At 38.6% G+C, this 27,078-nt stretch overlaps 1 protein-coding gene across 5 annotated transcripts in view; it reads left to right on the top strand.

The window, feature by feature from the left end:
• Positions 1-27,078, top strand: part of Nln (neurolysin) — a 103,395-nt gene that overhangs the window by 63,652 nt on the left and 12,665 nt on the right. For 4 of the 5 annotated variants that reach the window (XM_020165924.2, XM_074077385.1, XM_074077386.1 and 1 more), the window contains 5 exons: positions 3,912-4,047; positions 6,019-6,385; positions 14,708-14,909; positions 25,566-25,752; positions 26,059-26,187. In XM_020165924.2, the coding sequence (XP_020021513.1) occupies positions 3,912-4,047; positions 6,019-6,385; positions 14,708-14,909; positions 25,566-25,752; positions 26,059-26,187 (1,021 nt within the window). Of the gene's footprint in view, positions 1-3,911; positions 4,048-6,018; positions 6,386-14,707; positions 14,910-19,253; positions 20,645-25,565; positions 25,753-26,058; positions 26,188-27,078 lie in introns of those variants that run through there. The other variant, XM_074077388.1, reaches the window with a different exon arrangement.

Below are 27,078 nucleotides of genomic sequence, written 5' to 3'. Positions count from 1 at the left end.
CTATGTCAGCAGTCCAGAGCTGGTAAGGTATCTCTCCTCCTCAACAAGTGACCTCCAGTGTCATTCCTGGAAATGACTATTCCTCAGCCTGTTGGGAAAGCGTGAAAAGACAGCATAGACCTATAAGGACACATCTTTAAGGACAAGACCTATAAATGTTATACATCAATCAACTCCATTCACATCCCAGTGACCCAGATTCCGTCATATGGCCTCATCTAGCTGCAAGGAAAGCTGAGAAATGTAGTTTTTAGTTGACAGCCATTTGCTTGCCTTAGAGGTTTTTATTATCAAAAGGAAGAATTTCAAAAGGGTTCTCAAGAGTCAACTAGCCTGGTCCACCATTGTCTGTCTCTGTGGCTATCCAGGCAACTAAGAGCAGTCTTTTTTTCATTGAAGCATTTGTCAGTTCCCAGCCAGTTACTGCCTTCAGGTCAAAGACTAGTCAGTATCTCTGAGTGATATGCAGTCCTCCCTAGTCATAGTTTGTCCTGATTTAGCAGCCTATGAAAGGAAGTTATAGGTACCCATGCTTCCGACCCACACCTCTATGGTGGACTAGTAGCAGAATCATCATTCAAACAAAGCTACCATTTGGTGAAGGAGAAAATAGGAAATCTAACAGGTACATAGCAATTTTCAAAAACTGTTAGGCAGAGATTATGAGGATTCTGTACTGTAGCAAAGTTCCTTGGTTAGCACATTGGATTTATTTGGGTCTGCTTTCTGGCAAGAATTGCTTTATCAGTTGGTCCCTGGTTTTGCCTACAGGGAGTTCTTTCTTCGTTATTATCTTCCATGACCATATCTTAGGGAAGTGCTGGTATAGATTCCTACTGGTGCAGGTTCGAAGTGTGAGAGTTCCTTTAGGGCTGGCCGAATGGCTCAAGTAGTAGAGTGCCTGCCTAGCAAGCATGAGGCCCTGAGTTCAAAACCCAACACCACCAAAAAAAAAAAATGTGTGTGTGTGTGTGTGTGTGTGTGTGTGTGTGTGTGTGTATGCACGTAGAGAGAGAGAGAGTGAGTTCCTTTAGGGATCAAATAACCACAGGCTTTTATAGGCCAGGCTTATGTCATCCTTGGTAATAAAACTCCTTTAAAAACTTAGCTTCTTTTCTGTTTGCTTCTAATCAGGTGCATGTTAAAATAACTGCATCCAAATATTCCTCTTGGTTATAGTTCCTGCCAAATCGTATACACTGACTTCTGTGTTTTGCCTAGCCCACTCACTCTTCCTCAATTTAGTGGAGTCTACTTTGGGACCCTGTGAAAAAGTAGGCTTGAGAAGGAAGTGGTCCAGAGCTGGAGAACAGCTCTGCCATCCTCAATATGTGACTTCCAGGGTCATTGTTGTCACCTTCAGTTCACAGCAAGCAAGGCAAGCATCTATAAAGAGAGGACCTAGAAATTTCACTCATCACTTCACCCACATTCCTTTGTCCTGCTAAGTGTCATAGGGCTAAAATAGATTTAAGAAAGACTGGGAAAGTTAGCCAGGTAACCATGTGTCAAAACCTCAGAGCTCTAAGCTGAAGCAGGAAGATTGCAAGTTTGAGTCCAGCATAGGCTACACAGCAAATTTGAAGCCAGCCTGGGTTATAAAAAGAAAGCTTGTCTCAAAAAAAGACAACTTCTCAGAGTTCTTTACTAAAAGGAAGAATGAGAGAATGAATATTTAGAGAAAGTTGGCAGCCTAGAGAAAAGATCTGGGGAAACCGAAAAAGATGGGAGAAAAATTCAAACTAGTTAATTTTAGAACTTGAAGAGTTACATGTGCTTTTCTTTTCCATGTTTCCACTTTTGTTTTAAAATAACAACAGTTATGCCAGGCAATAGCATAGCGTTTACTCACGAGGTAGCAGTTTTTTAAGCCCCTGACATTTATTCTCATTGGAATCGTTATGGCTGCCCTACAATTACGTGGAATGGGAAAAGTGAGAAGTGAGAAGCTTGAGGCCCAGCAAGTGAAGGGATTTGCCTCAAGTTCAGCAGCTAGGACATGGAGGGGCCAAACTAGCAACCCAGGTAGTCTGACCTTGGTGTGTGAGCTTCCTTAGAAATTGGCCCATGATATAAGATGGAAATACTATGTGCTCATGGATGAAAATCAAAAATAAGCCATGTTGAAGCTATTCTAAGAAGGGGGGGAAGGTGATAAAGCTGAATGATGGAAGGGGTGAATTTAAGAACTTTTCAAATGTCACAGTGTACCCCCAGCATAGCAATAGTATGCCAATAAAAATAAAATTTATATATGAATAAGTAAATAAATAAGAAATTGGCCCATAAGAAATTGGTAATTTTATACCAGGGTTGGTTTTCTTTTACTTTAACATTTACTTTTTTTTTTATTGTTAAAATAATATCATGTTATTTGTTTATAATGCATGTAAAATATAGAAAATATGTGTAACATTTACTTGGGGGAAAATCTCTGAAACATTTTTAAATGTAGATCACTGTGGTATGTTAGTCCATCTGTGCTGCTATAACAAAACACCACAGACTAGGCAATTTGTAAACAATAGAAGCTTACTTTCACAGTTCTGCAGGCTGGGAAGTCCAAAGTCCAGGCCAGACATGCAGTGTCTGGAAGGACCTTCTTGCCATGTGCTCACATGCACAGAGGGGAGGGGAAAACACTGTTTCTTCACAAGGTGGAAGGTGAAAAGTGCCTAAGCTGTTTCCCTCCAGCTGCTCTATGTGGCCTTAATCCATTCGTGAACATAGTGCCCATATGTTTAATTACTAACCAAAGGCCCAATCACTTAATAGCACCATAATACAGATTGATTTTCAACATGTGACTTTAAGAGGACATTTAGACCATAGCATGTGGCATTAAGAATACTTACGTTTTGCAACTGTCGCCAGCATCCATCCACAGAACTTTATCACACTCCCTAACTGAAACTCTGTACTCACTGAGCATTAACGCCTATTCTCACTGGTCCCCAGCCTCTGGCAACCACCATTCTACTTTCTGTGTTCATGAATTTGATTACTCTAGAACCCCTCATATAAACAGAAGCATGTAATGTTTGTCCTTTTGTGACTGGCATATTTCATATAGCATAAGTGTCTTAAAGGTTCATTCATGTTGAAGTGAGTGTCAGAATGTCCTTTTTAAGGCTGAATTAACCTCCACTGTGTGTATGTACCACACTTTGTTGATGCATTTATCTGTTGATGAACACTTGGGTTGCTTCCATCTTTTGGCTGCTGTAAATATGGTCATATAAATAGATCTTAGAGTCACTGCTCTCAGTTCTTTTGGGTATTTGCCCAGAGGTGGAATTGTGGATCATATGGTACATCTATGTTTAATTTTTTGAAGAATCACCATGTAATTTTCTATAGCAGTTGTACCATTTTATGTTCTCATCAGTAGCACAAAAAGGTTGTAATTTCTTTATATCCCTGTGTGTATGTGTGTGCATAAAATAGCCATATGTAAATTTTATGCTGTGTATTTTTAACCACAATAAGCACATCAAAAAATGTCAACTACTAACATTTGGTGCAGTTCTACCAGTGAGAATAAATGAGCAATTACTATAGTCCTTAAAATATATTTTTGTTCTAAGTTTACAGTACCTCAATGTTTATTAAGACCTCATATCTTTAAAGGCTTAAAATGTTATAAATTATTTCAGGAATAAAATTAGGTCATTTTTTTTAAAATACATATATACACATACATATATACATATACATACATATATACATATACATATATATACATATACATATGTATGTGTACATATGTTCATGTATATATGTATCTTAACACTGACATGGAACCAGCAGTTAAGATGGCCTCAAAATATTTGACAGTTTTGTAATAACTCTTCTTTTAGTGCTTTGGGTCCAATTAATCATTTGCTTTTGTTTTTGGTGTTTTTTACTAGGAAAACACTGTAATCCTGCAACAGCTACTCCCACTGCGGGCCCAAGTGGCCAAGCTTCTGGGTTACAACACACATGCTGACTTTGTCCTTGAACTCAACACTGCCAAGAGCACAAGCCATGTGACAGCCTTTCTAGGTTAGTTGTTTTGATGTATCCTACCAACATGACAGAGGGCCACGGAATCAACTGTTGCCTTTGAGAACATCCTATTTTTTCATTCATTCAAGTGCAATTTATTGGCCACCTATTGTGATAGATAGTCTGTCTGGTTACCATTTAAATTACTGCTGTAGTCCTCAATTCATTCTAGTTTGGGTTTTTTTGTTTCTTTGTTTTGTTTATTTGTTTTCATACAGGGTCTCACTATGAAGCCCAGGCTGGCTTCATAGTCTTCCTGGTACTGGGATTATAAGAATGAGCCACCATACCTGACCTTTGTTTGGGATTTTTACACTAATTCCTCATATGACATCTAGGGTCCTAACAGAGGGTTTTAGCCTATTTCCTTTATTTACCTGCCACTAGGTATCTGATAGTTACAGAATGGCTACTTAGGAATTTGTATGATATAAGCTGAAATAGATGATGTAAATGAAAACCAGACATACATTAACAAAAAATCAACACCTTGTCCTCCAGAAATCTCTTGTTACTATATGCAGGCACTGTAAGATAATGCGCATCAAAACTGTCTAATGTCTCTATTTGCACTCATTTTACATGGTTTTTCGTAGTCTTTCAAAGGCCATGGTTCTTGTGTCCGTGGTATTGCGTTGCTGGTGCTCTGGGGCTCTTGCCCATCCCCCTCTCAGTCTGGGTGTCACTATTCCAACAGTCATTTTGGTTCTTAGCAAAAGATGGTTGAATAATTTACCCATGGTAAAAATACTAATTTTCGTTGTAATCATCTCTAATTGGAGTTGGCTAAAGTATATATATATTTTTTTTACTTTCTTTACTAATCCCTTTCATACTTTATTCACTTTCAACAACTTGTCAAAGTATTTGATCTATTGATTTGATATTATTTTATTAACATAAGTAAATTGGAAAAGTTAATTAATAGTGAATTTACTTCACTATTTCCTTAAGGCCGTACCATGATTTATTAGTCATATATAAAATTCATATATGACTTGTGAGTGAAATTTATTATTATATAATATATTTATGCATTTTTTGAGAAAGTATATCACTATGTAGCGCATGCTAGCCTTGAACTCACAGTCTTCCTGTTTCAGACTCCCAAGTTCTGGGAATACAGGTGTGTGCCACCATGCCTGGCTCACTTATACATTTTATGAGGCATTTATAAAATCATTACCTAGTATTAGACAGTGTACTAAACATTAAGACTTCAGAAAGGAGTAAGGCTAAGGCAGGAGGACTGCAAGTTCAAAGCCAGCCTAGGCGATATAGTGACAGCCTGTCTTCCCCAAAATCAAAATATATGTAACAAATTGTGAAAAATAAACATATAAGAGCATATTTGTTTAACCAAATAAAAAACAGTCAGAAATTTCTCCAGCTGATATCTAGAACTGCTATATCTAAATCGTCTTTCTTCACCAGAATGGGGTAGTAAGAAACTAAACCCATGGCTATCAGATGATATTGGCTGAAGGTCATTGTCTGACTTGTTTCCCCCTGGCTTTCTTGAGAACTTAACCTCATTGAAGAACAATCAGGTACCATGATCTTAGTTCTACTAGTGTGTGTTCCCTGAATTTTAATCTTCTTTTTTTTTGAGACAGTGTCTCATTAAGTACCTCAAACTTGAGATCGTCTTTCTCCCCAGGGCTGGGATTATAGACATGTACCAGCACGCCCAGCCTAAATTATAATACCCTTGAGTCAGAGTTCTTTGAGGTGAAGTGATGCTATCAGGAAATCATGGCCACGTTTCGATGGTGCTAAAAGAGAAAGGCAAAGGCGTCATAATATAAATCATGCTGGAGGGAAAGCCCTGCTCCCCTGATAGAGCTTGCTTTCCTCCTCTCTCCTTCTCTCTTTCCTCTAACTTCTGTGTAGCATTTGAATACCAGCAGGATGCATGACTATGCTTGTTCCCAAGAGCATCAGTAACTCTTCCCACTTCCCTCACAGATGATCTAAGCCAGAAATTGAAACCCCTGGGTGAGGCAGAACGAGAGTTTATTTTGAAATTGAAGAAAAAGGAATGTGAAGAGAGAGGTTTTGAATACGATGGGAAGATCAATGCTTGGGACCTCCATTACTACATGACGCAGACGGAGCAGCTCAAATACTCCATAGACCAAGAGTTTCTCAAAGAGTACTTCCCAATTGAGGTGGTCACCCAAGGCTTGCTCAGTATCTACCAGGAGTTGCTGGGACTTTCATTTGAGCAAGTAACAGATGCCCATGTTTGGAATAAAAGTGTTACACTTTACACTGTGAAGGATAAAGCTACAGGAGAAGTGTTGGGACAGTTCTACCTGGACCTCTACCCAAGGTACGGAGGACTGCACTGGTAGAGGTGACCCTAGGGATTGCACCACTACTTGGTTTAAGACTCTTTCCTTCCCATGTTTCCCATGTATGGTTCCTAATAGAAATGTTAAAAAATGTGGGCTCTGAAGCCAGAATGTCTGTCTTCATCACTTACTGGGAAAGGCACGCAATTTTTCTGTGCCTCAGTTTCCTTACCTACATTTTAGATCCTATGAAATGGGAATACTAGTAGCACCTGTTTTTAGATTATTATAAAAATTAAATTGGTTAATTACATGCAAGCATTTAGAATACTGCCCGGCACATAGCAAGTGCTTAATAAACACTAGCAATTGCCATTGTCATTACCAGGGACTACATTTACTTCATTTGAAGTTGATCCTCAAAATGTTTCTTTTTCAGATCATCTGCCACTCCCCTCAGTCTTGCTGAGAGTCAGCACACTATGGTGGGAATGGCAAAATCTTTGCAGTCTATCTAACTTGAGTTTGAACACTGGCATTAATGATACAGCCTCTTTTTAATTTCTTTCTTTTTTTTTCTTTGGTGGTCCTGGGCTTGAGCGCAGGGCTTGACACTTGCTAGGCAGGCCCTCTACCACTTCAGTCACACCTCCAGCCCTGATATAGTTTCCTTGAGACTGTTCATTCCTCTCTAAGTGAGAATGATAATCCCCTCACAGGGTCATTTGTACATTAAAAACTATCTGCAAATCTCCCTGCCATCCTTCACTGACAAGAATTATTTAAAACATCCCTGTGAGCGTGTGGTACTCCAAAATGTTTCATCAGACACAAAAGGATTTGGATCTCTTTCTCCCTAGGCTACTTTCTAAAACAAAACTAACCTGTTGAAATTTTACTAATCTGTTTTACTAAATAGACCAAAGGAAATTATGGTACCCATAGTTCAGTAACTCCACTGCCTATGGGTACAGAGAAGAAAATTGGGTAACTATGTCATCCAGTTCATGGACAGAGGTATCTTTTAGCGTCTGTGTTATACATAACATCACTTATGATATGACATAAAATAAAACCATGTCAAATGTAGCTAGGTCTATTTTTTCCAAATTTTTATTAGCACACACTAATTGTACAATGGGGGAGATTGGTTGTGATATTTCCCTACACACATGTAGCATAGTTTGAACATATTCTTCTTCTCTATTATTCTTTCTTATCCCTCTTCCCCTTTTTATCTCTCTTCCAGTTTTTAAACAGGTTTCATTATGACCTTTTTAGACATGCATACAATGTACTTCCATCCTGTTCTCCCCCATTCACCCTCAATTTTCCCCACCACCTGCTGCCCCACCTCCAAATAATCCCCCTTTTATATTCACATACTTTTTTTTCTTTAGACCTAGCTTCCACATATATGAGAGAACATGCAGTATTTCTCTTTCTGAGTCTGGCTTATTTCATTTAACCTGATCTCCAGTTTCACCCATTTTTCTACAGATGACATAATTTCATTCTTTATGGCTGAATAATACTCCATTGTGTATATATCCCATGTTTTCTTTATCCATTCATCAGTTGATGGACACATGGGCTAATTCCATAATTTGTTGTGAATAGTGCTGCAATAAACATGGATGTGCAAGCATCTATCTCTATGGTATGCTGACTTACATTCCTTCACATATATGCCCAGGAATGGAATTGCTGGATCATATGGCAGTTCTATGTTTAGTTTTTGAGGAGCCTCCGTACTGATTTCCATAGTGTCTGTACTAATTTACATGCCCACTGACAGCGTAAAAGGGTTGCTTTTCCCCCTTCATCCTTGCAATTTGTTGTTTTCTTAATGAAAGCCATTCTGACTGAGGTGAAGGAGAATCTCCATGTTGTTTTGATTTGCATTCCTTTACGGTTAAGGGAGTCTAGCATTTCTTCATGTATTTAGTGGTTACTTATACTTTGGAGAACTGCCCATTTCATTTGCCTGTTAATTGGATTACTTGTTCCTTTGGTGTTTAATTTTTTGAGCTCTCTGTATTCTGGGTGTTAGTCCCTTGTTCAGTGAATAACTGGCAAGATTGTCTCCCATTCTCTAGGGTGTCTCTTCGTTCTGGCAAATTACCTTTCCCTTAAGTTATTATGGCAAAAAATCACCTGGACGAGGTGCCCTGTGGCGGCAAAAGCAAACTAAGACAGCCAGACCTACTTGACTGAGTGAGCAGTAAATTTGCTCACTGATAATAAAAGGTATTAATCTCAGACTATGGACAACTTCTGAATTAAATAAATCACGTGTATTTTTTTAAAGGAAAGTTTAAAACCCATCAAAATAGCACTGATTTTGAAAGTTTTTGATTTTACACCAAAAAATTTAAAGTTCTCCAAAGAGTTTCAGGAAAAAATTGCTTAGCTTTTGTCTCTCCAGTGCAGTCACACCTGTTTTACCCTCATGCCAGGCATACACAGGGTTTCATAATATACCAACACATAAGAAGTAATCAAATAAGGAGTTTCCAGATTTCTATAGCTAGTTTTCCCCCATTTAATTAAGATTTTGAAATGTATTTACTTGTTTATATACTTCCAACTCCCTGCAGGAAGTCTTTCTAGGAACACTGATGGGCCCACTGGGCTCCTGGAGACTGAGCTGGCTGTGCAGTTTCTGGGGTCCCCCTGCTGTCTGCCTCCCTGCTCCTGTCCTGGCTTACTCCTAGCTCAGCCGTGATCCATTGAACATTAGCAATAAAGTTATCTATAACAGTACTTAAGTGACATGCCATATATTTCCATGTGTTCTACTTTCATTTTCATTCCAAAAAATATGTTCTGTTCTCCTTTGTGTTTTCTCTTTGGCCCACGGATTAACACCTAGAGTATGTTGTAAGTTCCAAGATTTAGCAATTTTCCTGAATAGCTTTTCTATGGTTTCTAGGTGAGTTTTATAATGGTTGGAATGTATTTACACTTTGATTATTTCTATTCTTCTAAATTCCTATGATTTATTTTATAGCCAGCATATAATCAGTCTCAGTGCATGTCTTGTATTTATTTTGGTATTGGTGGGTGAAGGATTCTATCAGTGTCAATTAGATAGTGTTGATCAATAATGTTCAGATCTGTATCCTGATTTTTCTGGCTGCCTGTTCCATCAAATTCTGAGAAAAAACTGAAGTCTTTTTAATTGCATATCTATTTCTCTTCCAGAAATAGAGAAATTTTTGCTTCATGTGTTTTAAAGTTCTGTTTTTAGGATTGTTATAGCTTCTCAGAATTTGACCCCTTTATCATTGCCCCTTATTTGGATAAAACTCCTTGTTCTAATGTTGACTCTGTCTGCTATTCCTATAGCCATTCAGCTTCCTTTTGAATAACATCTCTGGGATGTACCTTTTCCCATTGTTTTATCTGTGTGTTTTTGTTCAGTTTCTTATCGGTAACATACAGAGTTTTATTTTCTTTTGTGTGAGGCAGTTTCTGGCTAAGTTGCTCATGTTGGCCTCGACCTTAGGATTCTCCCAGCTCATCCTCTTGAGTAGCTAGGATGATAGGTATGAACCACCATGCCTGGATGAATTTGCTTTTTTTAATCCACCATGATAATCTCTTTTAATTGAGATGCTCATACCAATTATACTTAGATTACATACTCAGACTACTTACATTTAATGTAATTATTGATGTCATAGTATAACAATCTATCATCTTATCAACTGTTTTCGATTTGTTCCCTCTGTACCTTTTCTTCTCTTTTCTGCCTTCTCTTGGTTAGTTGAGGATTATTTTTATTATTCAATTTCATCTCTACTATTGGCTTATAAGTTATATTTCTCTTAAAATTTTTGTTAATGGCTGCTCATGAGTTTACAGTATACATCTTTAATTAATCAAGGCCCACTTTCAAATACTATTATACTACTTTGCCTGTAACAGACGGAAGTTAGCAATATATTCCCAATTTCTCCCTCTCACCATTTGTGCAGCCGTTGGCCTGCGTAATACTTTGATGTAAACTATAATCAGTGCACATTAATGTTATTGTTTCAAGTAGTCAGTTATTCAGAGCAATTAAATTAAGTATACTTTACATTTATCTTCATTCATTTTCAGTACTATTTCTTTCTCTGTAGGTCCAAGTTTGGATCTGGTATCATCCTCTCTGTCTGAAGAACTTTCTTTAAAATGCCTCAGAATTCAGATCTATCAACAGTGTATTCTCTAAGTTGTTGTTTGTCTGAGAGTTTCTTTCTTTCTTTGTCCCTCTCTTCCTTCCTTCCTCTATTTTTTGGAAGATATTTTTTCTATACGTGAAATGCTGGGTTTACATGTGTTTTCTTTCAGCCCTTTAAGGATCTCACTGATTTTAAAGGAGTCTTTTGACTTGAATAGATGAGAAGTGTGCTGTAATTCTCACTTTTGGCCCTTTGTATGTAATGTGTTCTTCTGGTTGATTTCAAAAGCCTTTCTTTTCTTTTTTGAAGATAATAGACAATGTACAAAATGTATCAAGCAGCTAAACACATAGAGCTACAGACAGAAAATATAAGGAAAACTCCGGTTTTTACCCTCCAGTTTAGGGAAAGATGGAAAGGTAGATCATCTTTAAAGCAAGTGAAAAAGACAACAATGCTTTGATTAGAAAATGTGTTTTCTAAACACAACAGTGATTTCTAAGAGTTTCTTTTTGTTTTCTCAAAGCATTTTATTAGCATACATTAGATGTGCAGGGGGATTCATTGTGATATTTCTGAATATGCTTTCCTCATATATTGTTTAGGGTCACCTCCACCATAAGAGCCTTTCTTCATCTCACTTTTAGCAGCATCGATATACTTAGGCAAATGGAATACTTTTTCTTCTTTTTTTTTGTGATTTTATTAGCATATAATAGTTTTATAAGGGGGTACATTGTGATATTTACATATGTGTTTAAAATATATCTTACCCCTTCATCATTCTTCCTCTTCTTCCCTCCCCGCTTCTTAGAACAATTTTAACAGGTTCATTCTTCTATTTTCATATATGGATACAAAACACATCCACCATATTCACCCTCATTCCCCCTTTCCTTGTGCCCATCCTCTTCCCACTGGTACCCACCCCAAGAAAAGTTTTATTTTTTCCCTCCTGCCCTTCATTTTTTAAAATTAAGTGTATATTGATAGTCCAAGGAAGGTTCATCTTGGTACTTCAGGTCTGTATGTATTGTGCTTTTACCAAATTAATCCCCCTGCCCTCTGTTACTTACTCATCCTCTATCGCCATGCTCCCCTGATATTCAACAGCTTACTGCACAGTGCGTTACATTGTATCAAATGGGATACTTTTTTTGTTTGTTTTGTATTTATATTTATTTCCTTCATTTACTTTGAGCTTCTTGGACTTGTGGTTTGATATCATTAATTTTGGAAAACTCTTGGGGATTATTTCCTCAAATGTTTCTTCTTTCCTGCTCTCTCTCTATTCTTCTGATATTCTCTAGCATATGGTAGATCATGTGACATTGCCATATAGCTCTTAATATTCTGTTCTCTTTGGGTTTTTTTCATCCTTTTTTTACATTTTGTGTTTTCAAGAGGGTAATTTTATTTTTTTTAATGCAGGCTAGGGATCAAACCCAGGGCCTTATGCATACTACACGGTACTCTACTAAGCTACATCCCTAGCCACAAGAGGGTCATTTCTATAATCCTTTGAGTTAATCATTCTTTCCTTGGCTGTGTCCAGTCTGCTTATTAAACTTGTCTAAGGTGCTTACTGTTACTATGTTCTTTGTTTTTAGCATTTTCACTTTTTTTTTTTTTTTTTTTTTTGGTACTGGGGCTTGAACTCAGTGCCTTCACCTTGAGCCACTCCACCAGCCCTATTTCTGTGAAGAGTTTTTCAAGGTAGGGTCTCATGAACTATTTGCCTGGGCTGGCTTTGAACTGCGATTCTCCTGATCTCTGCCTCCTGAGTAGTTAGGATTACAGGTGTGAGCTGTAGTGCACCCAGCACTAGCATCTTCACTTGATTCTTTCTTATAGTTTCCAACTCTACCAAAATTATCCAGCTGACCAAGCATAGCATCCACTTTTTCCTCCAGACCTTTTAGCATATCAGTTTTGGTTATTTTAAATACTGTGATAGCTCCAGCATCTTTGTCACATTGGAATGTGGTTGTCTTATTTGCTTTGCTTCTTGACAGTGTACTGTTTTATTGCCTTCCATCTTTGTATGCCTTACAAGTGTTTTGCAAGCCAGAGATTAGTTCAGGACAGTAAAGACTGAGTTAAACAGCTTTATGCCTACAAATGGCCACACATTTACATCTGCTAGGCTTTTAATGTGATTGTAGTGAACTGAGTTTGAGATCTGTTGCAGCCATGGTTACCTCAATATGCTACAAGTTTCAGATTCCTCTGTCTTGGGCTTAAGGTAGGAACTGATTTGCAAGAGTTTCTCGCAGGGTTTGTTCCACCTTTGACTAAACCAAGTTTCCTTTGTGCTGTGTCTCAGAGCAGGTCTTCTCATCACAGCTCTCACTCTCTCCCTGCAGTGAACCAGTAATTCGTTACTGGATGTTTGTCAGCCTGGCTAGGGGATTGAGCGCCAGTCTTCAACGCAGAGTGGGCTCTGTGTCCTTGGGTCGTAGGAATGGGACTTAGCAGTGATGTTCCCTTACCCTCATCTGTAGGTCTGGGCCTGTGATGCATTTCTATCATTCCTCCAGGGCTAGAGGCTGTTTTTCTGTTCCCTTCCCCAAAGGGCATTGGGTTTTCACCAGTGCTCTAAGAACAGTAAGGTTTCTTGACCTTCCAGGGAAAGGTTAAGCCTTTCATAGGAGCCAAGTAAAAAGCATCTAAGCAGTGCTTCTCACACCCCACACAGCAGCTGCTCCCCCCCACCTCCCGCCTTTTCAGGCTCTCACCTTGTCCCCTTTATCATGCACATCAGTGAGGCCTGAGAAGACAACCCTGCAAAAGGATTCAAACTTTTCCTTGTCCACAGCTCTAATGGTTCCCTATTTTGGGTAGCCCACCACCAGCCTTCAGCAATTTGCTGAAATCTCTTCTTACTAGTCTTCAGTGTCTGCCCCAGGTTTTAACTTGAAAAAAAAAAAAAAAAAAAGGCTTCCTTCCTTCCTTCCTTCCTTCCTCTCTCTTCTTGGAAGCCCTGTCTAGGCTGTGAGTTGGTTGATTGCCTTTCAACATCAGCTCTCTGATGGGCTTGGACAAGTTGTGATCTGCATATTCTCTGCCAACTTGCTGTAGTAAAGACAGTTCTCTTCCTGGTTTTATACATCTAACTGGAGGCTGGAAAAAGATCCTTTTTTTATGTGAATGGCATTAGCAGACAAAGAAAAAAAAGTAATACAAGTCACCAAGGAAAGATAATACAGAAAAAAATGCAAATAAAAAAATATTAAACCAAAAAAATCTGGCCAGGGCTAGGGGCGTGGCTCAGATTTAGAGCATTTGCTTCACAAGTATGAGACCCTGAGTTCAAACCCCAATACCACCAAAAAAAGGAAAGAAAAAAAAAATCTAGCCCAAATCTGCATGTACTATTAGTATTCTGAAGAAAAAAAGAAGACGAACCAGGAAATGTAATCCTAGACTGTGGTCTAGTGATGAATAGCTTTCATAGAGCCCATCACTGATACCACGTTGTCCAAGAATAGATGATGTCATGGTATGATTTATGCTTTTTCCCAGGCTGACTAAAAGCATTCTGTCCCTAAAAGACCCATCTATTTTAATTTAAAAAAAGAAAAAGAAAACCCATTTAATTGTGAGTATTGATTCTTCCCTACTTGAATGTAAGGAAAAATGTTCTTATCTGAAGTTTATTTATTTTTTTATCAATTCTAACTTGAAGGAGAAAAAACTACCTAGTCAGTCAAACTATCTTTTAAATTTGCTTCAATACTATGTAATGATTTGTGACTGTATCTAAAGAAGAAAAACAGAGGCTTAGTAAAACCAATTGGACTAGGCTAGGGATGTAGCTGAGTGGTAGAGCTCTTGCCCAGCACACATGAAAACCACAGCTCCATCCCTAACACACACACACACAAAAGAGAGAGAGACAGAGAAATTCATTGTACCTTAGATGTGGTGTTCTTTCTTGTTATGTTGAAGTTTTTCCACAAATGAAACCTTGGAGATAACTCACCCAAGCACCCCACTCACCCTAGTGGAGTCATTGTTTGCTTAGTTTTTCTTTTTACATTTTAGCAATATAACTTGCTTTCTGAAGAGTGAATTAAATGTTTAAAATGTCTTCTGGAGTGAAATATGGCTTGATGAACTGAGACCGACCACACCAATGTCATTGCTAAAGAAATGTTTTCATCTGTCATCCCTGTGTGTTCCCAGGGAGGGAAAATACAATCATGCCGCCTGCTTTGGTCTACAGCCTGGCTGTCTTCTCCCTGATGGCAGCCGGATGCTGTCTGTGGCGGCCCTTGTGGTGAACTTCTCACAGCCAGCAGCAGGGCGGCCCTCTCTTCTCAGACACGACGAGGTGCGGACTTACTTCCATGAGTTTGGTCATGTCATGCACCAGATTTGTGCACAGGTGAGTGATTTCTTATGGTGAACCTACCAACTGCTTTTCCTTTTTTTTTTCCTTTTTTTTGCTGCTGTCAGATTTCTCCACTTAATGAGTTTTTCAGAACTGAACATGTAGAAGGTTTCATAGGCCTTAAACGACCCCAAATTTTCCTTCTTGCATCGTTTTTCACAACCTATTTGTACTCTGAGGTTAGTTCACTCATCAAAGAGCTTTGTTGAATACCTGCTTATGGAGAAAGAATAGACTGTCATTAAGGAAGGTTACAGATCCAGTGTGCTCTCCTTGTAATTCGTTCCTTCTCCATAGGAATTTGGTAGAAGCCTCACAGATAAACTGTACTATAATCTTTCTCTTCTGCTTATTAATATTTTGTTTAGTTAAGTGGTTTTCAACCCTCTCCAACCCTTTCTCCTTTTCTAATAATAAGTATTTTGTGACACCTTCCTTTACTAACCTCAAGCTAAAATCAGAAATAAAATGACCACACAGAGAATTTTCCAAGGAAAAGGAGTGCATGTACAGTAGACTAAAACTGATTTATTTCTGAGAATGAAAAGTACATTTATCTCAAGGCCCTGGGTTCTACTGATAGCACAATGACAACAGCAATAAAAAAGTACCTTTATTTTCATCTTTGTAATGCAGTCCATTAACTTTGGCCCATCTATGCTTTGAACCTCATGAACTTGCTAATATTTAACCTTTTTGTTGTTGTTATTTTGTTTTTTATTGAGACAGGGTCCCACTGTGTAGCCCTGGCTGGTCTTGAATCCACCATTCTCCTGTCTCAGCCTCCCAAGTGCTAGGATTATAGGCATGTGCCACCATGCCCAGCTTAACCATTATTAACATGAAAATCTCTAGTTTAGCAATTCAACCTTAGTTTAAATGTACTGATACTAACACAAATGGAAGAACAGTTGTCTGAATTTGAAGTTTCTGTGTATCTCTAAACATAAACTTTTTTAAATAACCTGGGTTTTTTTGTTCATTTGTTTGTTTGTTTTTGATGGTATTGAGTTTTGAACTCAGTACATTATGCTTGCTAGGCAGATGCTCTACCATTTGACCCACTCTGCCAGTCCTTTTTTTGTGTTGGGTGCTTAAGAGATAGGGTTTCAGGAACTATTTGCCCTGGGCTGGCTTTGAACCAAAATCTTCCTGACCTCTGCCTCCTGGATAGCTAGGATCACAGGGATGAGTCACCACCATCCACCTTAAAATAACCATTTTACTAGAATAGTTTTAGATTTACAAAGTGTTGCAAAGATTGCTGGTCATTTCTCACTGTTCCCCATTTTTTGCATCTTGCATTGTTGCAAGATACATTTGTCACAACTAAGAAGCCAGCATTGGTACAGTATTTCTAGCAAAATGCCTCCTGTTACTAGGATCTTCCCAGTTTTTCTCTGTATGAGTCTTCTTAAATCAGTAGTGTCCTCGCTGAACATAAAAGAAAGAAACAGCAATTGGAGATGATAGTTTCTTTTGTCCATTCAACTCCAAGAGCACCTCCTGGGAAACACCCAAGAAAAATGCAATCAAACTCTTGATTTATACAGCATGTCCTAGTAGTTATAGTCTTGGAAATTAAACTTGTATAAGAACTGCTTTGCAGAAATATGTATAGTGGAGTTAGTTTCTAGGCTCCCTTTGCTACAGTATTTTTCAGTTTGATGAACAACCAGCAGTACACAAACTGCTATGGGACAATTTTTCTTTTTGCTTTCCTGGCCTATGTGGCATCAGTTCTGGGCATCTAGCATCTGTCTCCCCCAGAGAAATCTCAATATTGTAGTAATCTGCACAGTACCCATTCAGTTCCAAGACACTACTATCACCTTTGTTTTAAAACAGTTCAGTTCTCTCAACATTTCATCTCTACATGTGGGGAGTGGATTATGAGACGCCAATAAGAATGTGACATAAGCACAGCTGTGCTCAATAATCTGCAGGCTGAGTTGGTATGACCCCAGCCACAGAAGGGAGCGAGGGCAAAATGTAGCATGGCTGCTTTTCATAAGATGTTTATGTTCGGAGAGTAGCAATGGCAGGTTTCTCATGTTACAGTGTCACAACCCTCCCTGAGAACTGTTGCTCCACCTCCTTGTTTGCCACTGTATATAAAAGACTCGCTGAAGGAGAACATGGTTGTCTGTTTGTGAGGTTGGCTGCCACTGATGACGCTGCTGACTGCTACTGCTGATGTTGCTGGCAGCTGCTGTTGTGTGTCCACAAGTCTAAGGACCAACACTTTAGGAGTTAATGCTAGAGATTAGAGGAAACATGGGACAGTGCGAGTCTAAGGACCGAGACTTTAAAGAATAGAAAAGAAGTAAGGTTTTAAAGAATGGAGAAAAGAAGCAAAGTAAAAAAGAAGCAACGAGGCTGTTGTTGCATCTCCATCCAAGCACCCAGCACACCTAACCCCAGCTTCCTGCATGTTTGTCTTCTATCTTTTGTCCTTTCTGCATCTCCAGTCGCCCCCAGTTAGGTTTCTAGGACAAGCTCGTGCAGGTTGCGAGATCTACATTCTAGTGCTTCTGTCTTTTATTTTAAAAACAAGGCTAGGGTGTAGCACAGTGTTAGAGTGCATGCTTCTCGTGCTCCAGGCCCTGGATTCAATCCCCAGCACCAAAAGATACTTTTTAATACATAAATAGGAATCTGTCCAAATAAGTAAGCCCAGATAATAGCCCTTTCTACCCTTTCTTTAACCACAAGGAAAAGAAATCTTTCAGAATAATCTAACCTCTCTTTCTTAGATGTTTTTAAAGTATTATTTCAGCACTAGAGTTAATACTTATCATATGGAACCTCTATCAGTGTCCATTCTGTGACTTGACATTTCCTTTATGGTAACTCCAGTTTCCATTTTTATAAAACATTTTTGTGAATAATTTAGGACAGTCCAAACTTTTCTTAATTTTAGACTTATGGAATATTGGTTGGATTATATAAGATCTAGTTATATATTTGTACCTAGATAAACAACTTGACTTTAGTATGGTAAATACTCATTTTTTTGAATCTGATAACCCTATGAAAATCTAAGAGCTGGGGCATGGCTCAAGTGGTAAAGCGCCTGCCTAGCTCAAACCCCAGAACCACACACAAAAAAAAAAATCTGATTTTAGCTGTGAGTACCTCTTCCAGAAAATATGTACATATACTCACACACCCACTGTTGTACATGGTATTCCAGAAGTTCACAGACCTTCTAAAACCCAGACCATAACGAATCCCAAGTTAATACAGAAGTTTCATCCTCAGTGTTGATTATTAGCTAGTAATTTCAGTAAGAAAGTAGCTTGGTCTCTTAATTACATCTATAAAAATTATGGTGATTGTCAAATAGGGTTTTCATTGCTCTTGATAACTATCTTTTCAGGCATCATCCTCTTCTATTCTTACTATCACACGCTTATGTGTATTCATGGTGCAGCTCTCCACAACTTTACATGTTCTCATTTCTACATTATTTTTGATCTTTTGAAACAGACACTTTAGCATTGGATAATTATTTTCTTGGTACTGTAACATTTAGAACTCATGACTAAACTACATATAGCATCCACCAGTTTGATGCCTCTCTCTTGAAAGAGTAATTGTATTCAATTCTTAAAGTTTTGCCTACCTCATTCATGAGCACAAAATGTGTCAATCTGATGAGTAGTATGTTGGTACAATCCTTTGCTTGGTCAGTCTTCATAGGATTATCTTTGAAAAATCTCTTTGTTTATTTATCCTTTCAGATGTCATGTAATATTTTAAGAACTTTGCCTTTAGAACCCATGGCCACTACTTTTATCTTTTGTAGACACAAATCCATATATCTACAGCTTTATAAGTTTGAAACCTTTTTTTTTTTAATTTTATTTTCAATTTTTTTTATTTATCCTTTTTTTTTTTCCTTGGTGAAACTGGGGTTTGAACTCATGACTTTGCACTTGGAAAGCAAGTACTCTTCCACTTGAGCCACACCTCCAGTCCAGTTCAAAACCTTTGCTAGTGACCTAAATGGCTAGTAATGAATAAGTAGATTCAAACTTCTTTGCTCAGTAATACTTCTGACTTATCCTTATAAATACCTAGTGAATAAAAAAATGTGCCACGCATATGCAGTAGATTAATTTTCAGATGTGGCAGTTCAGTGTTTGAGTTCTCTATTGTGACAGTCTACAGGTTTGATGACCTGTAGAGCTCGTTTGAACTTGTCACAGCAGTATTTAAATCTGACAGCAGGAACTTCCAGTTTTCAAACATGTAGATGTACTAGTTCAATACGTCTGCTACCTCATCATTGAGGAGTATGTTTCACTCGATTTCCTTGTGTTTACACTGCAGAGTAGGTCGTTTTTGAAGATAGCAATCAAGAGGAGGTATCTCCAGTATCTGTTCCTGTTTCATGGCTTTCTCGTGGTTTGGGCTCGCAGTAATCACTGGCCTTTTGAACTTCTGCAGAATAGAAGAGCAGTGCCTCTCACCAGCCCCACTGCGATGTCCTTGTTGGGTTTTGCTTTAACCACTTGTTGAGTGGTAATGAATTTTGAACTCATTTAATTATTTTAAAGAAACACCAGAATCTCAGTCCTTCTTTCTGAGTTAAAAGTAAAAGGAATGTACAATCAAAAAACTTCAAATTACATGATTTGAAATAATCTGTTAACGTAGTCAAAAGACTAATAGAGTGTATTGTCTGCTCTAAATATTGTGATTTTACTTACATGTTGCTGAAATAGACCCTTCAAGGGGCATCTTGGTGTTATAACAAGAACACCCAAATAAAAATCATCTATGGGCCAGGCACTGCATATATGTGGTGCCTAGCTATGTGACTTGTTGCAAGTTTTTTGACCTTTTTGAACCATGTCACTTTTCTTATTCATAAAACAGGGACGACAGCAATCATCTTACCTACTTCCTTGGCATGTCAGGAAAAATAAATATATGAAAAGACATTTGGAAAATTGTAAAGTACCATATGTACTTGCAGTATTCCTATAACCCAGCTTGTGTGTAATTCAATCCTTTTGGAATCAACACTGAAAGGGAAAAATTTTAAAAAGCAAGAAAAAGGCTGAGTTTCTTGAGGCAGTTACCATCATCTTGGGTTTTAGAGATGGGTTTTAGGTTAGATCTGTTGAAGGTGATGGGAAGTTGCCAGAACTGTATTTGTTTGGTTTTGATGATTACTGTCAACTTAGAGTTTGAGTCCTGAAGCAGGAATGAAATGAACAGCAGAGTATTGGGTATGGTGGAGGATTAGTAGTAAAGAAGTGTGGGTTTATGTTTATTTTCAGCCTTGAGCTAAGGAATTAATACTTGGACGACTTGCCAAGGACAGGCTTAGAGCAGTCAAGGCCTGGACTACCAGACTGCCAGAAGAACAGAAGCCCAGACTTACTGAGCACACACCAGCCAGGCACAGGACACAGTGCTCTGCTACAGTACTCTCTGAAGTAAATGGGTGCTCTTATTTCCCTTCATTTTCCAAGTGAAAAAATCTGAACTGTAGAAGGACCAGGTCAGGATCTTCCAGTCATGCCCTAGCCACTCGGCTGCAAGCTTGCACTCTGGTCTATGCACTCACTAGAGGCACTGTGTTTCATGAGATTTGAATATAGGTCCCATGTATGGATGCCTGATGGATCGAACTTCTCTCAGGTATTAAATGGTATTCTGATAAAAAAAAAAAACTAGGAAGGAACATGCTCCCTTCGTGGAAGCTGACAAATGAAGTTTCAGTCCTGAAGTACAGAGAACTGCTTCTCAGCAATCTTTTGGCTTCTGCTGTCACCCTGTCTCCCTGGCTCTAGCCCCTAAACACTGTTAGCATTTGGGACATGGACGTCAAACATGAGTTCTTCTAGGATCTCTGTCTTTTTGTTTGTTTTAATACATGCACAAGCATATATAAATATACAATAAACGCTAGCTAATGTCATAAACCAAGATGTGAACCTGAATGTTTCTTTCTGGGAAATGAGTATTTCCTTTATTTGTTTACTGTATTTTCTATAGTTATTGTTTTTAATTAGGAAAGGATTTTTTTAAAGAGAGAAATGTTCAGACGATTTTTCTTTCTCTTTTTCTTTTTCTTTTTTGAGGGTAGGCAGTCTTACTATGTAGCCCAGGCTGGCCTCGAATGCTTAATCCTTCAGCCTCAACCTCCTGAGTGCTGGGATTACAGGTGTGCATTCAGATTATTTCTTAAGAAGCAAAATTATTGATTATCTTCTATGTCCATCATGTTATATTAAGAATGATTGAATAGGGTTCAAAGAAAGAAAAGTTACAGTATCTTGAATGTTTTGAGCTCAGCTTGGAACCACGAAATGCAAAAATGTGAAAGAAAAGCATATTAAGTAAAATGACAAAAATGAAACATTAAATGTTCAAAGTGCAGTGGAAAAGTGATACTAGGCTAGATGCTGGAGATCAGCTCAGGCATGATAAGAAAAATAGCTTAGAGTTGTTTGAGTGTTGATACAGAAACATTCCTCTCACAGCTTCATTCATTGCACAAATCTTTATCATACAGCTTCTACTTTCTGGTCACATGATGGCTTTTGGACACATAATAGTGAATAAGGCATCCTCCCTAACCTTCTCAGCACTTGAGTTTGAAGGGTTCTTTCACTGTTTCATCTAAAAAGGAGCAATTTAAACAAGTACCTAGGTAGAAGGGTATAGCTAGTTTGGAGCCAGGCCTGTGAACTTAATTTGCAGTATTCAAGACTTCTCCAGATTGTATGTTTTTGCATATGTCTGGCAAATGTGGTGAATACTTGTTGAACTAAAGGGCTATTGTGAAGATTCTGAGAAAGTCAACAAAGTACAATCCGTATCCTCTTTACTATCATTATTTCCAGTGATCGGAAGGTAGAGGATAAAATTACGACTTTAACCACCTATTCATGGCAAAGTGTAGTAGATAGTAGCCACCTTCTTAAAATGCTTTGCATTATCCCTGGATTTAGGGGTAGATAGATCAGGATCAGAATGACTGCTATGAAATCAGTAGTGGATGACCTCACACCAGAAGTCAGTTCTCCTGAGGCCTGTCCTTTTTTCTGAATACAATACACTTTATTGATTTCAGCAGTTGCCTTTTCTTTGAATTGAGATTTTCTGTCATGAAAATAATACTTAATTGTAACCACTAAAAGGGACTGGCTTCATAAATAGGACAATAATAACTGGTAATACTTTGGCCTTAAAAATATCAAAAGCTCACATGACTTTTTTTAGTTCAGCTTGTATCATTTTGCTCCATCAGTGCAGTGTATAATTCAGAAGTTAATCTTTATAGTATCAAGTCATCTGTTGTAAAGGTCTGAAATGGAGTATATTATAGGTATTCTAGTGTCCAGTAAAAAGAGTAAAAGAAGTCACAATCTGAGCACTGATGGATTGATTGCATCTGTAATCCTAGCTACTTGGGAGGCTGAGATCAGGAGGATCACTGTTCAAGGCCAGGCCAGCCAAAAGTTTGAGAGACCCCCATCTCCAAAATAACCAGAGCAAAATGAACTGGACATGTGGTTCAAGCGGTAGAGCACTTGCTTTGCAAGCATTAAGCCCTGAGTTCAAACCCTGTAGTCCCACAAAAACAGAAAGGAAAAATCACATGTTTAGACAATTTTATCCTTTCAAGAATGTATAACCAAACAGAAATCTAAGTTTGTGTTATTTCGTAGGTCTTTATTGTCAACATTTCCTGCAGCAAATATGCTCCAAAGCTTTTTGAAGAATCACCTGCCAAATGATCTGTCAATTGCATTGTTTTGTGTGGTTGCTCACTTTGATCTAGGCAGTCTGGAAGCATCAAGAGCTCTCGTGGTTCATAAGCTACTATTTGCAGTACTCTCAAATTGGTCATATGGAGAACAACATAAAGGAGGTTTTAGGGTTCTTTAGAGTATAGTTTAAAGGCTGGGGAGTGGCTCCATCAGTGATGAGAACTAATTCAGCCACGCTGTTTTGCTCTTCAGGCCCTGTCACACAGAAAATTCTAAGTCTGGGTGGTTTTTTAGTGGACTTTCACAGTATCTAACTGGAATCCTTTGTCTTTGACAAGTTAGCTGTTTGCTGCAAATTGAGCTTTTGAATTTTGTCCTCCTTATTTGAAAAATATGTAAATGATGTTAACAAAGGGCTCACAGAGAAACAGCTTGACTGACTTCTGGGAAATGAGTAAGCAATAGGGCTATTTTTAGCTTTTACTCCTTGCAAACATTTCCTTTTGTTATTTAGAAGACATTGTTAATTTGTTCATTCATTGGCTGTTCTCTTCCCCCAGCCACCCACTACAGCCCAGCTTTCCAGTAGAATAGCCCTCTTTTTCCTCCGTGACATAACGTGCTGACTCTTACTTTATCCAGTTTTAGCTCTAACTCATGAGTCATTCGTGTGTTCGTATTTTTTCTAGACACTGAACATTACCCCCAACACACACACACATGGTTATTTGGGGTTGATTTCCCCCCTCATTGCAAAGACTGAGAAATCTCACATGAGCAGGATAGATAAGGTTAGATTTTTGTTGTGTTGTTTGGTGGTAGCTGACGATGTGTTTTTTGCCTTTATCTGCCCTTTTAGTACCTATTAAAGCCATAATTTATAAAACTAGGCAGTTAGTAATATAGAATTTTACATTCTGCACAGCCTGGCCTTTACACTGTAGCCTCATATTCGATCTTTGGAAAAATCTTCCAGTGTTAGGAGGAAGTCCAATTTCTCAGGAAGTACACTAAAACCTCACTTCACATCAAGGGGAAGTTTGATGAAAGACCTTTCTATTTTGGATCTCTTTCAAGACGATTTAGTCATTTTGAAATAAAGATACAGATGTGCAGTAGCATTTATGGTGAAGATTATAGGTTATGAGGTCAGACCGCCTAGTAGCAAATCCTCATTCTGCCACTAATCTCTGTATGCCTCAGTTTCCTTATCTCAGAAGCAGAAATAATAGTACTTACATCATACAATGCTTTTGGGATTTGACTCAGGTAATTCCTGTAATTAACCGGCCCTAATGCCTGACATAGTAAAGTCTCAGTGGATGCGACTGTTTTGATTATTGAGTTGGATAATTTTATCTACGGTGAAGGACTAAGATTCGCATATTATGCAACAGAATGGAGCAAGATATTCCATTCCTGGGACCTTTGCCTCTTTCGCTGTAAGAATTTTTTGTTGGGAGGTCCTCAACAGAGGTGGCCTGATTCCAGTGCCTAGTGAGTTTAGTCTCCCTTAGCCCCCCAGTGTTTGCAGCTCTTCGTATCTGGAATCAGTGCAGTTATAATGAGAAGTCAAGCAAAACATGTTTTTGCATAAGGAGAGGAAGGCAGAATGTGTGGTGGCGTTTTGACATCTGTGCCTCTGCCCTGGGCCAAAAGCAGAATGGTTTTTTGCTGCTGATTTGGCCATCCCATCTGCTGCCCCTCCGAGGTGAGGTTCCGCTTCCCTCTCCCTCCTCGCAGAGCCCCGAGGCTGATGAAGGCTGCATTGTGAGGCATCTGAAGAAAAAACAGGACAGAGGTTCAGGGAGAAGACAGCAGAGTGATCACTCCCCTCTACAGAGGACCCAGCCGCGGCAGTGACAGTTTTGCAAGTGTTCTGAGGATGGTGAGAATGGTAAAACACTAGCCTGAAAAAAGCCAAAAACAATAAAAATCACTAGTCTGTTCCAGGAAATCTCCGTCTTTCTGCTTGAGAGCTTTTCTAACATCTGACTCTCAAGAATTTACCAAACTTGGCTTTTTTAGAACTCTCTTAAAATTTCTTTTTAAGCCCTTAGCCCAGGCCCTCAGAATAAGTTCTTCCTTTTTACCACGGGTGCTTACACTTTCAAATGCACCCCTTGTTTCTCTTCTGCTATAGCATTTAACTCAACTCCTGTAATGCTAACTCACAGGCTTACCTCCCTTGTTTCAAGGTTCCATCTACTCCAGTGAGAGGTCCACCTCAGGCTTTCCACAGTGTGGTGACCTCAGCACCACTCACTTAAATTTCAGAACACAAAACCTTACACGCACACAAAGGGTGTCAGTGTGAAACGTTGTGACTTAACTCTTTAATTGATTTGAACTTGAGTAGTTAAGCAATAGAGGATGATGCCCCAGAAAGGCATGCATTGAGTAAACCAGAGTACATTCCAGTAAACTGGAAGGAGGAGCTGGGGAGAAATTGCTCTTTGTTTTCAGTGGATTTTTTTCTTTTTTTTTGCTTTGCTGGAGATTGAACCCAGGGTCTTAAACATGTATGTTAGTCAAGTGCATCGACCACTGAGCTAGCTGTATCCTCAGCCCTAAAGGAAAATTCTTTTAAAAACATTTTTACTTTCAAATCTTAAAGCTTGTTTTTAGTGTAGACTGATTTTTTTTTTTTTTGCAGTTGGGATTTCCTGATAATTATTTCAGGTTTGTCTATAATTCAAAAGAATGAAATAGACTTTCATATGGAGTAATTTGGAAGTTGTTTTTCATGTAATTTGGCTGCTGGGTTTTATTTTCAGTTAAACTTGAATTACATCTCATTCAAAAAAACATTTGGTTCTGATTCCGCCTTAAGTTTTGGTCAGTCTTAATTATAATTTGTCACATATTTAGCTTCCATTCAGTGCTTTTAAAAATACCTCTCTTTGCTTCCTAGACTGACTTTGCACGGTTTAGTGGAACAAATGTGGAAACTGACTTTGTAGAGGTGCCATCACAAATGCTCGAAAACTGGGTGTGGGACATTGATTCCCTCCGAAGGTTATCAAAACATTATAAAGATGGAAGTCCCATTACAGACGAGCTGCTTGAAAAGCTGGTTGCTTCTAGACTGGTCAACACAGGTACGACTTGTAATTTTAGAAAAGGAAAATAAATGAGAATTGCTTGATGTAGCATTGCTGGCTTCTTCAACGGACCTCTCTTTTATATTAATGTATCCCAAAAGTGCTAATATGTGGATTGGTGGTTCCTGGGATCATATCTGAGAAATAACAAGATTTTTTAAGTAGCCTATAGAAAGAGATGTCACGCTCCCCATTTTGTGATGAGTGCTACTGGGATCAGTTTTTGAAATCTGTGATCTTGTGATGTCAGAACACATAGTTCTCTCTTCTTCAAAACGTGCTCACACATTCTTACCTCTTTAGGTCTTCTGACCCTACGCCAGATTGTGTTGAGCAAAGTTGATCAATCTCTCCATACCAACACATCGCTTGACGCCGCAAGTGAATATGCTAAATACTGCACAGAAATTTTAGGTGTTGCAGCTACTCCAGGTACGTAAAGACTGCTTTGGGTTCGTTGTTCCTGACACCACAGGGGAGGTGGGGCAGAGTGAACCCACCCTAATTTCATTTCTTTCTGACTTCTGTAATCGCACCATGACTTTCAGATAAGCATACTATGTCCTTATGAGTTATCCTGTCCAAATGTGCTTGAGGGGAAGGTGGCTCCAGACTGAAGGCATTTTAGTGTAATCAGGCATGAGCAATTGGCCTCCACCCCAGAGTCCAGAGAGCCATAAACATTTGGCAGCACCCTTCCGACTCCTCCCTCCCCCTATGCACTGTGACTTCCCTGCGATTTTCAGTAAGAAATTGACAGAAAGGGCATGTTTATTCTCCTTTGCGTCTGCTTCTGCTTCTGTTTCTGAGATCTGGTTAAGCATTGAACTGGCAGTTGCTAGCCTAAAACTTAGGGGGTTATTAGCATCGTGTTACAGCATAACTTCTATGTATGTATTTTAAGCCAATATATAGATGTACATTTATGTGTAGTTGATAAAGTGAACCATCTTCACCAAGGAAATTGATGTTACCATGAATCAGCCATGTTTATAGACATAATAAAGATAAGAATAGTCACTTGAGTCATGCTAGCCTCTTCACTTCCTTTGGCAATCTGTTTATAGTAAAATATGGCTTGGTAAATGTTTTTTTGCTTTATCTTTCTTTCTTTTTCCTGAGGTTCTGGGTTTGAACTCTAGCTTTGCACTTGCCAGGCAGGTGCTCTACCACTTGAGCCACACCCCAGCCTCTTTTTCACTTTTCAGGTAGTCTTTTTCAGAAATTATCAGCTTAAAACAAGTGCCATTTTCTTCTGAGGCATTTTAAATATTAAAAAGTGTGGCAAAAGGCCAAGATGTAGCTCAGTGGTAGAGTACTTTC

This window comes from Castor canadensis, chromosome 6 (assembly GCF_047511655.1).
Source record: "Castor canadensis chromosome 6, mCasCan1.hap1v2, whole genome shotgun sequence".
Lineage (NCBI taxonomy): Eukaryota > Metazoa > Chordata > Mammalia > Rodentia > Castoridae > Castor > Castor canadensis.
The sequence above is the reverse complement of the archived record's forward strand: the minus strand, read 5'-3'. Positions and strand labels throughout refer to the sequence as shown.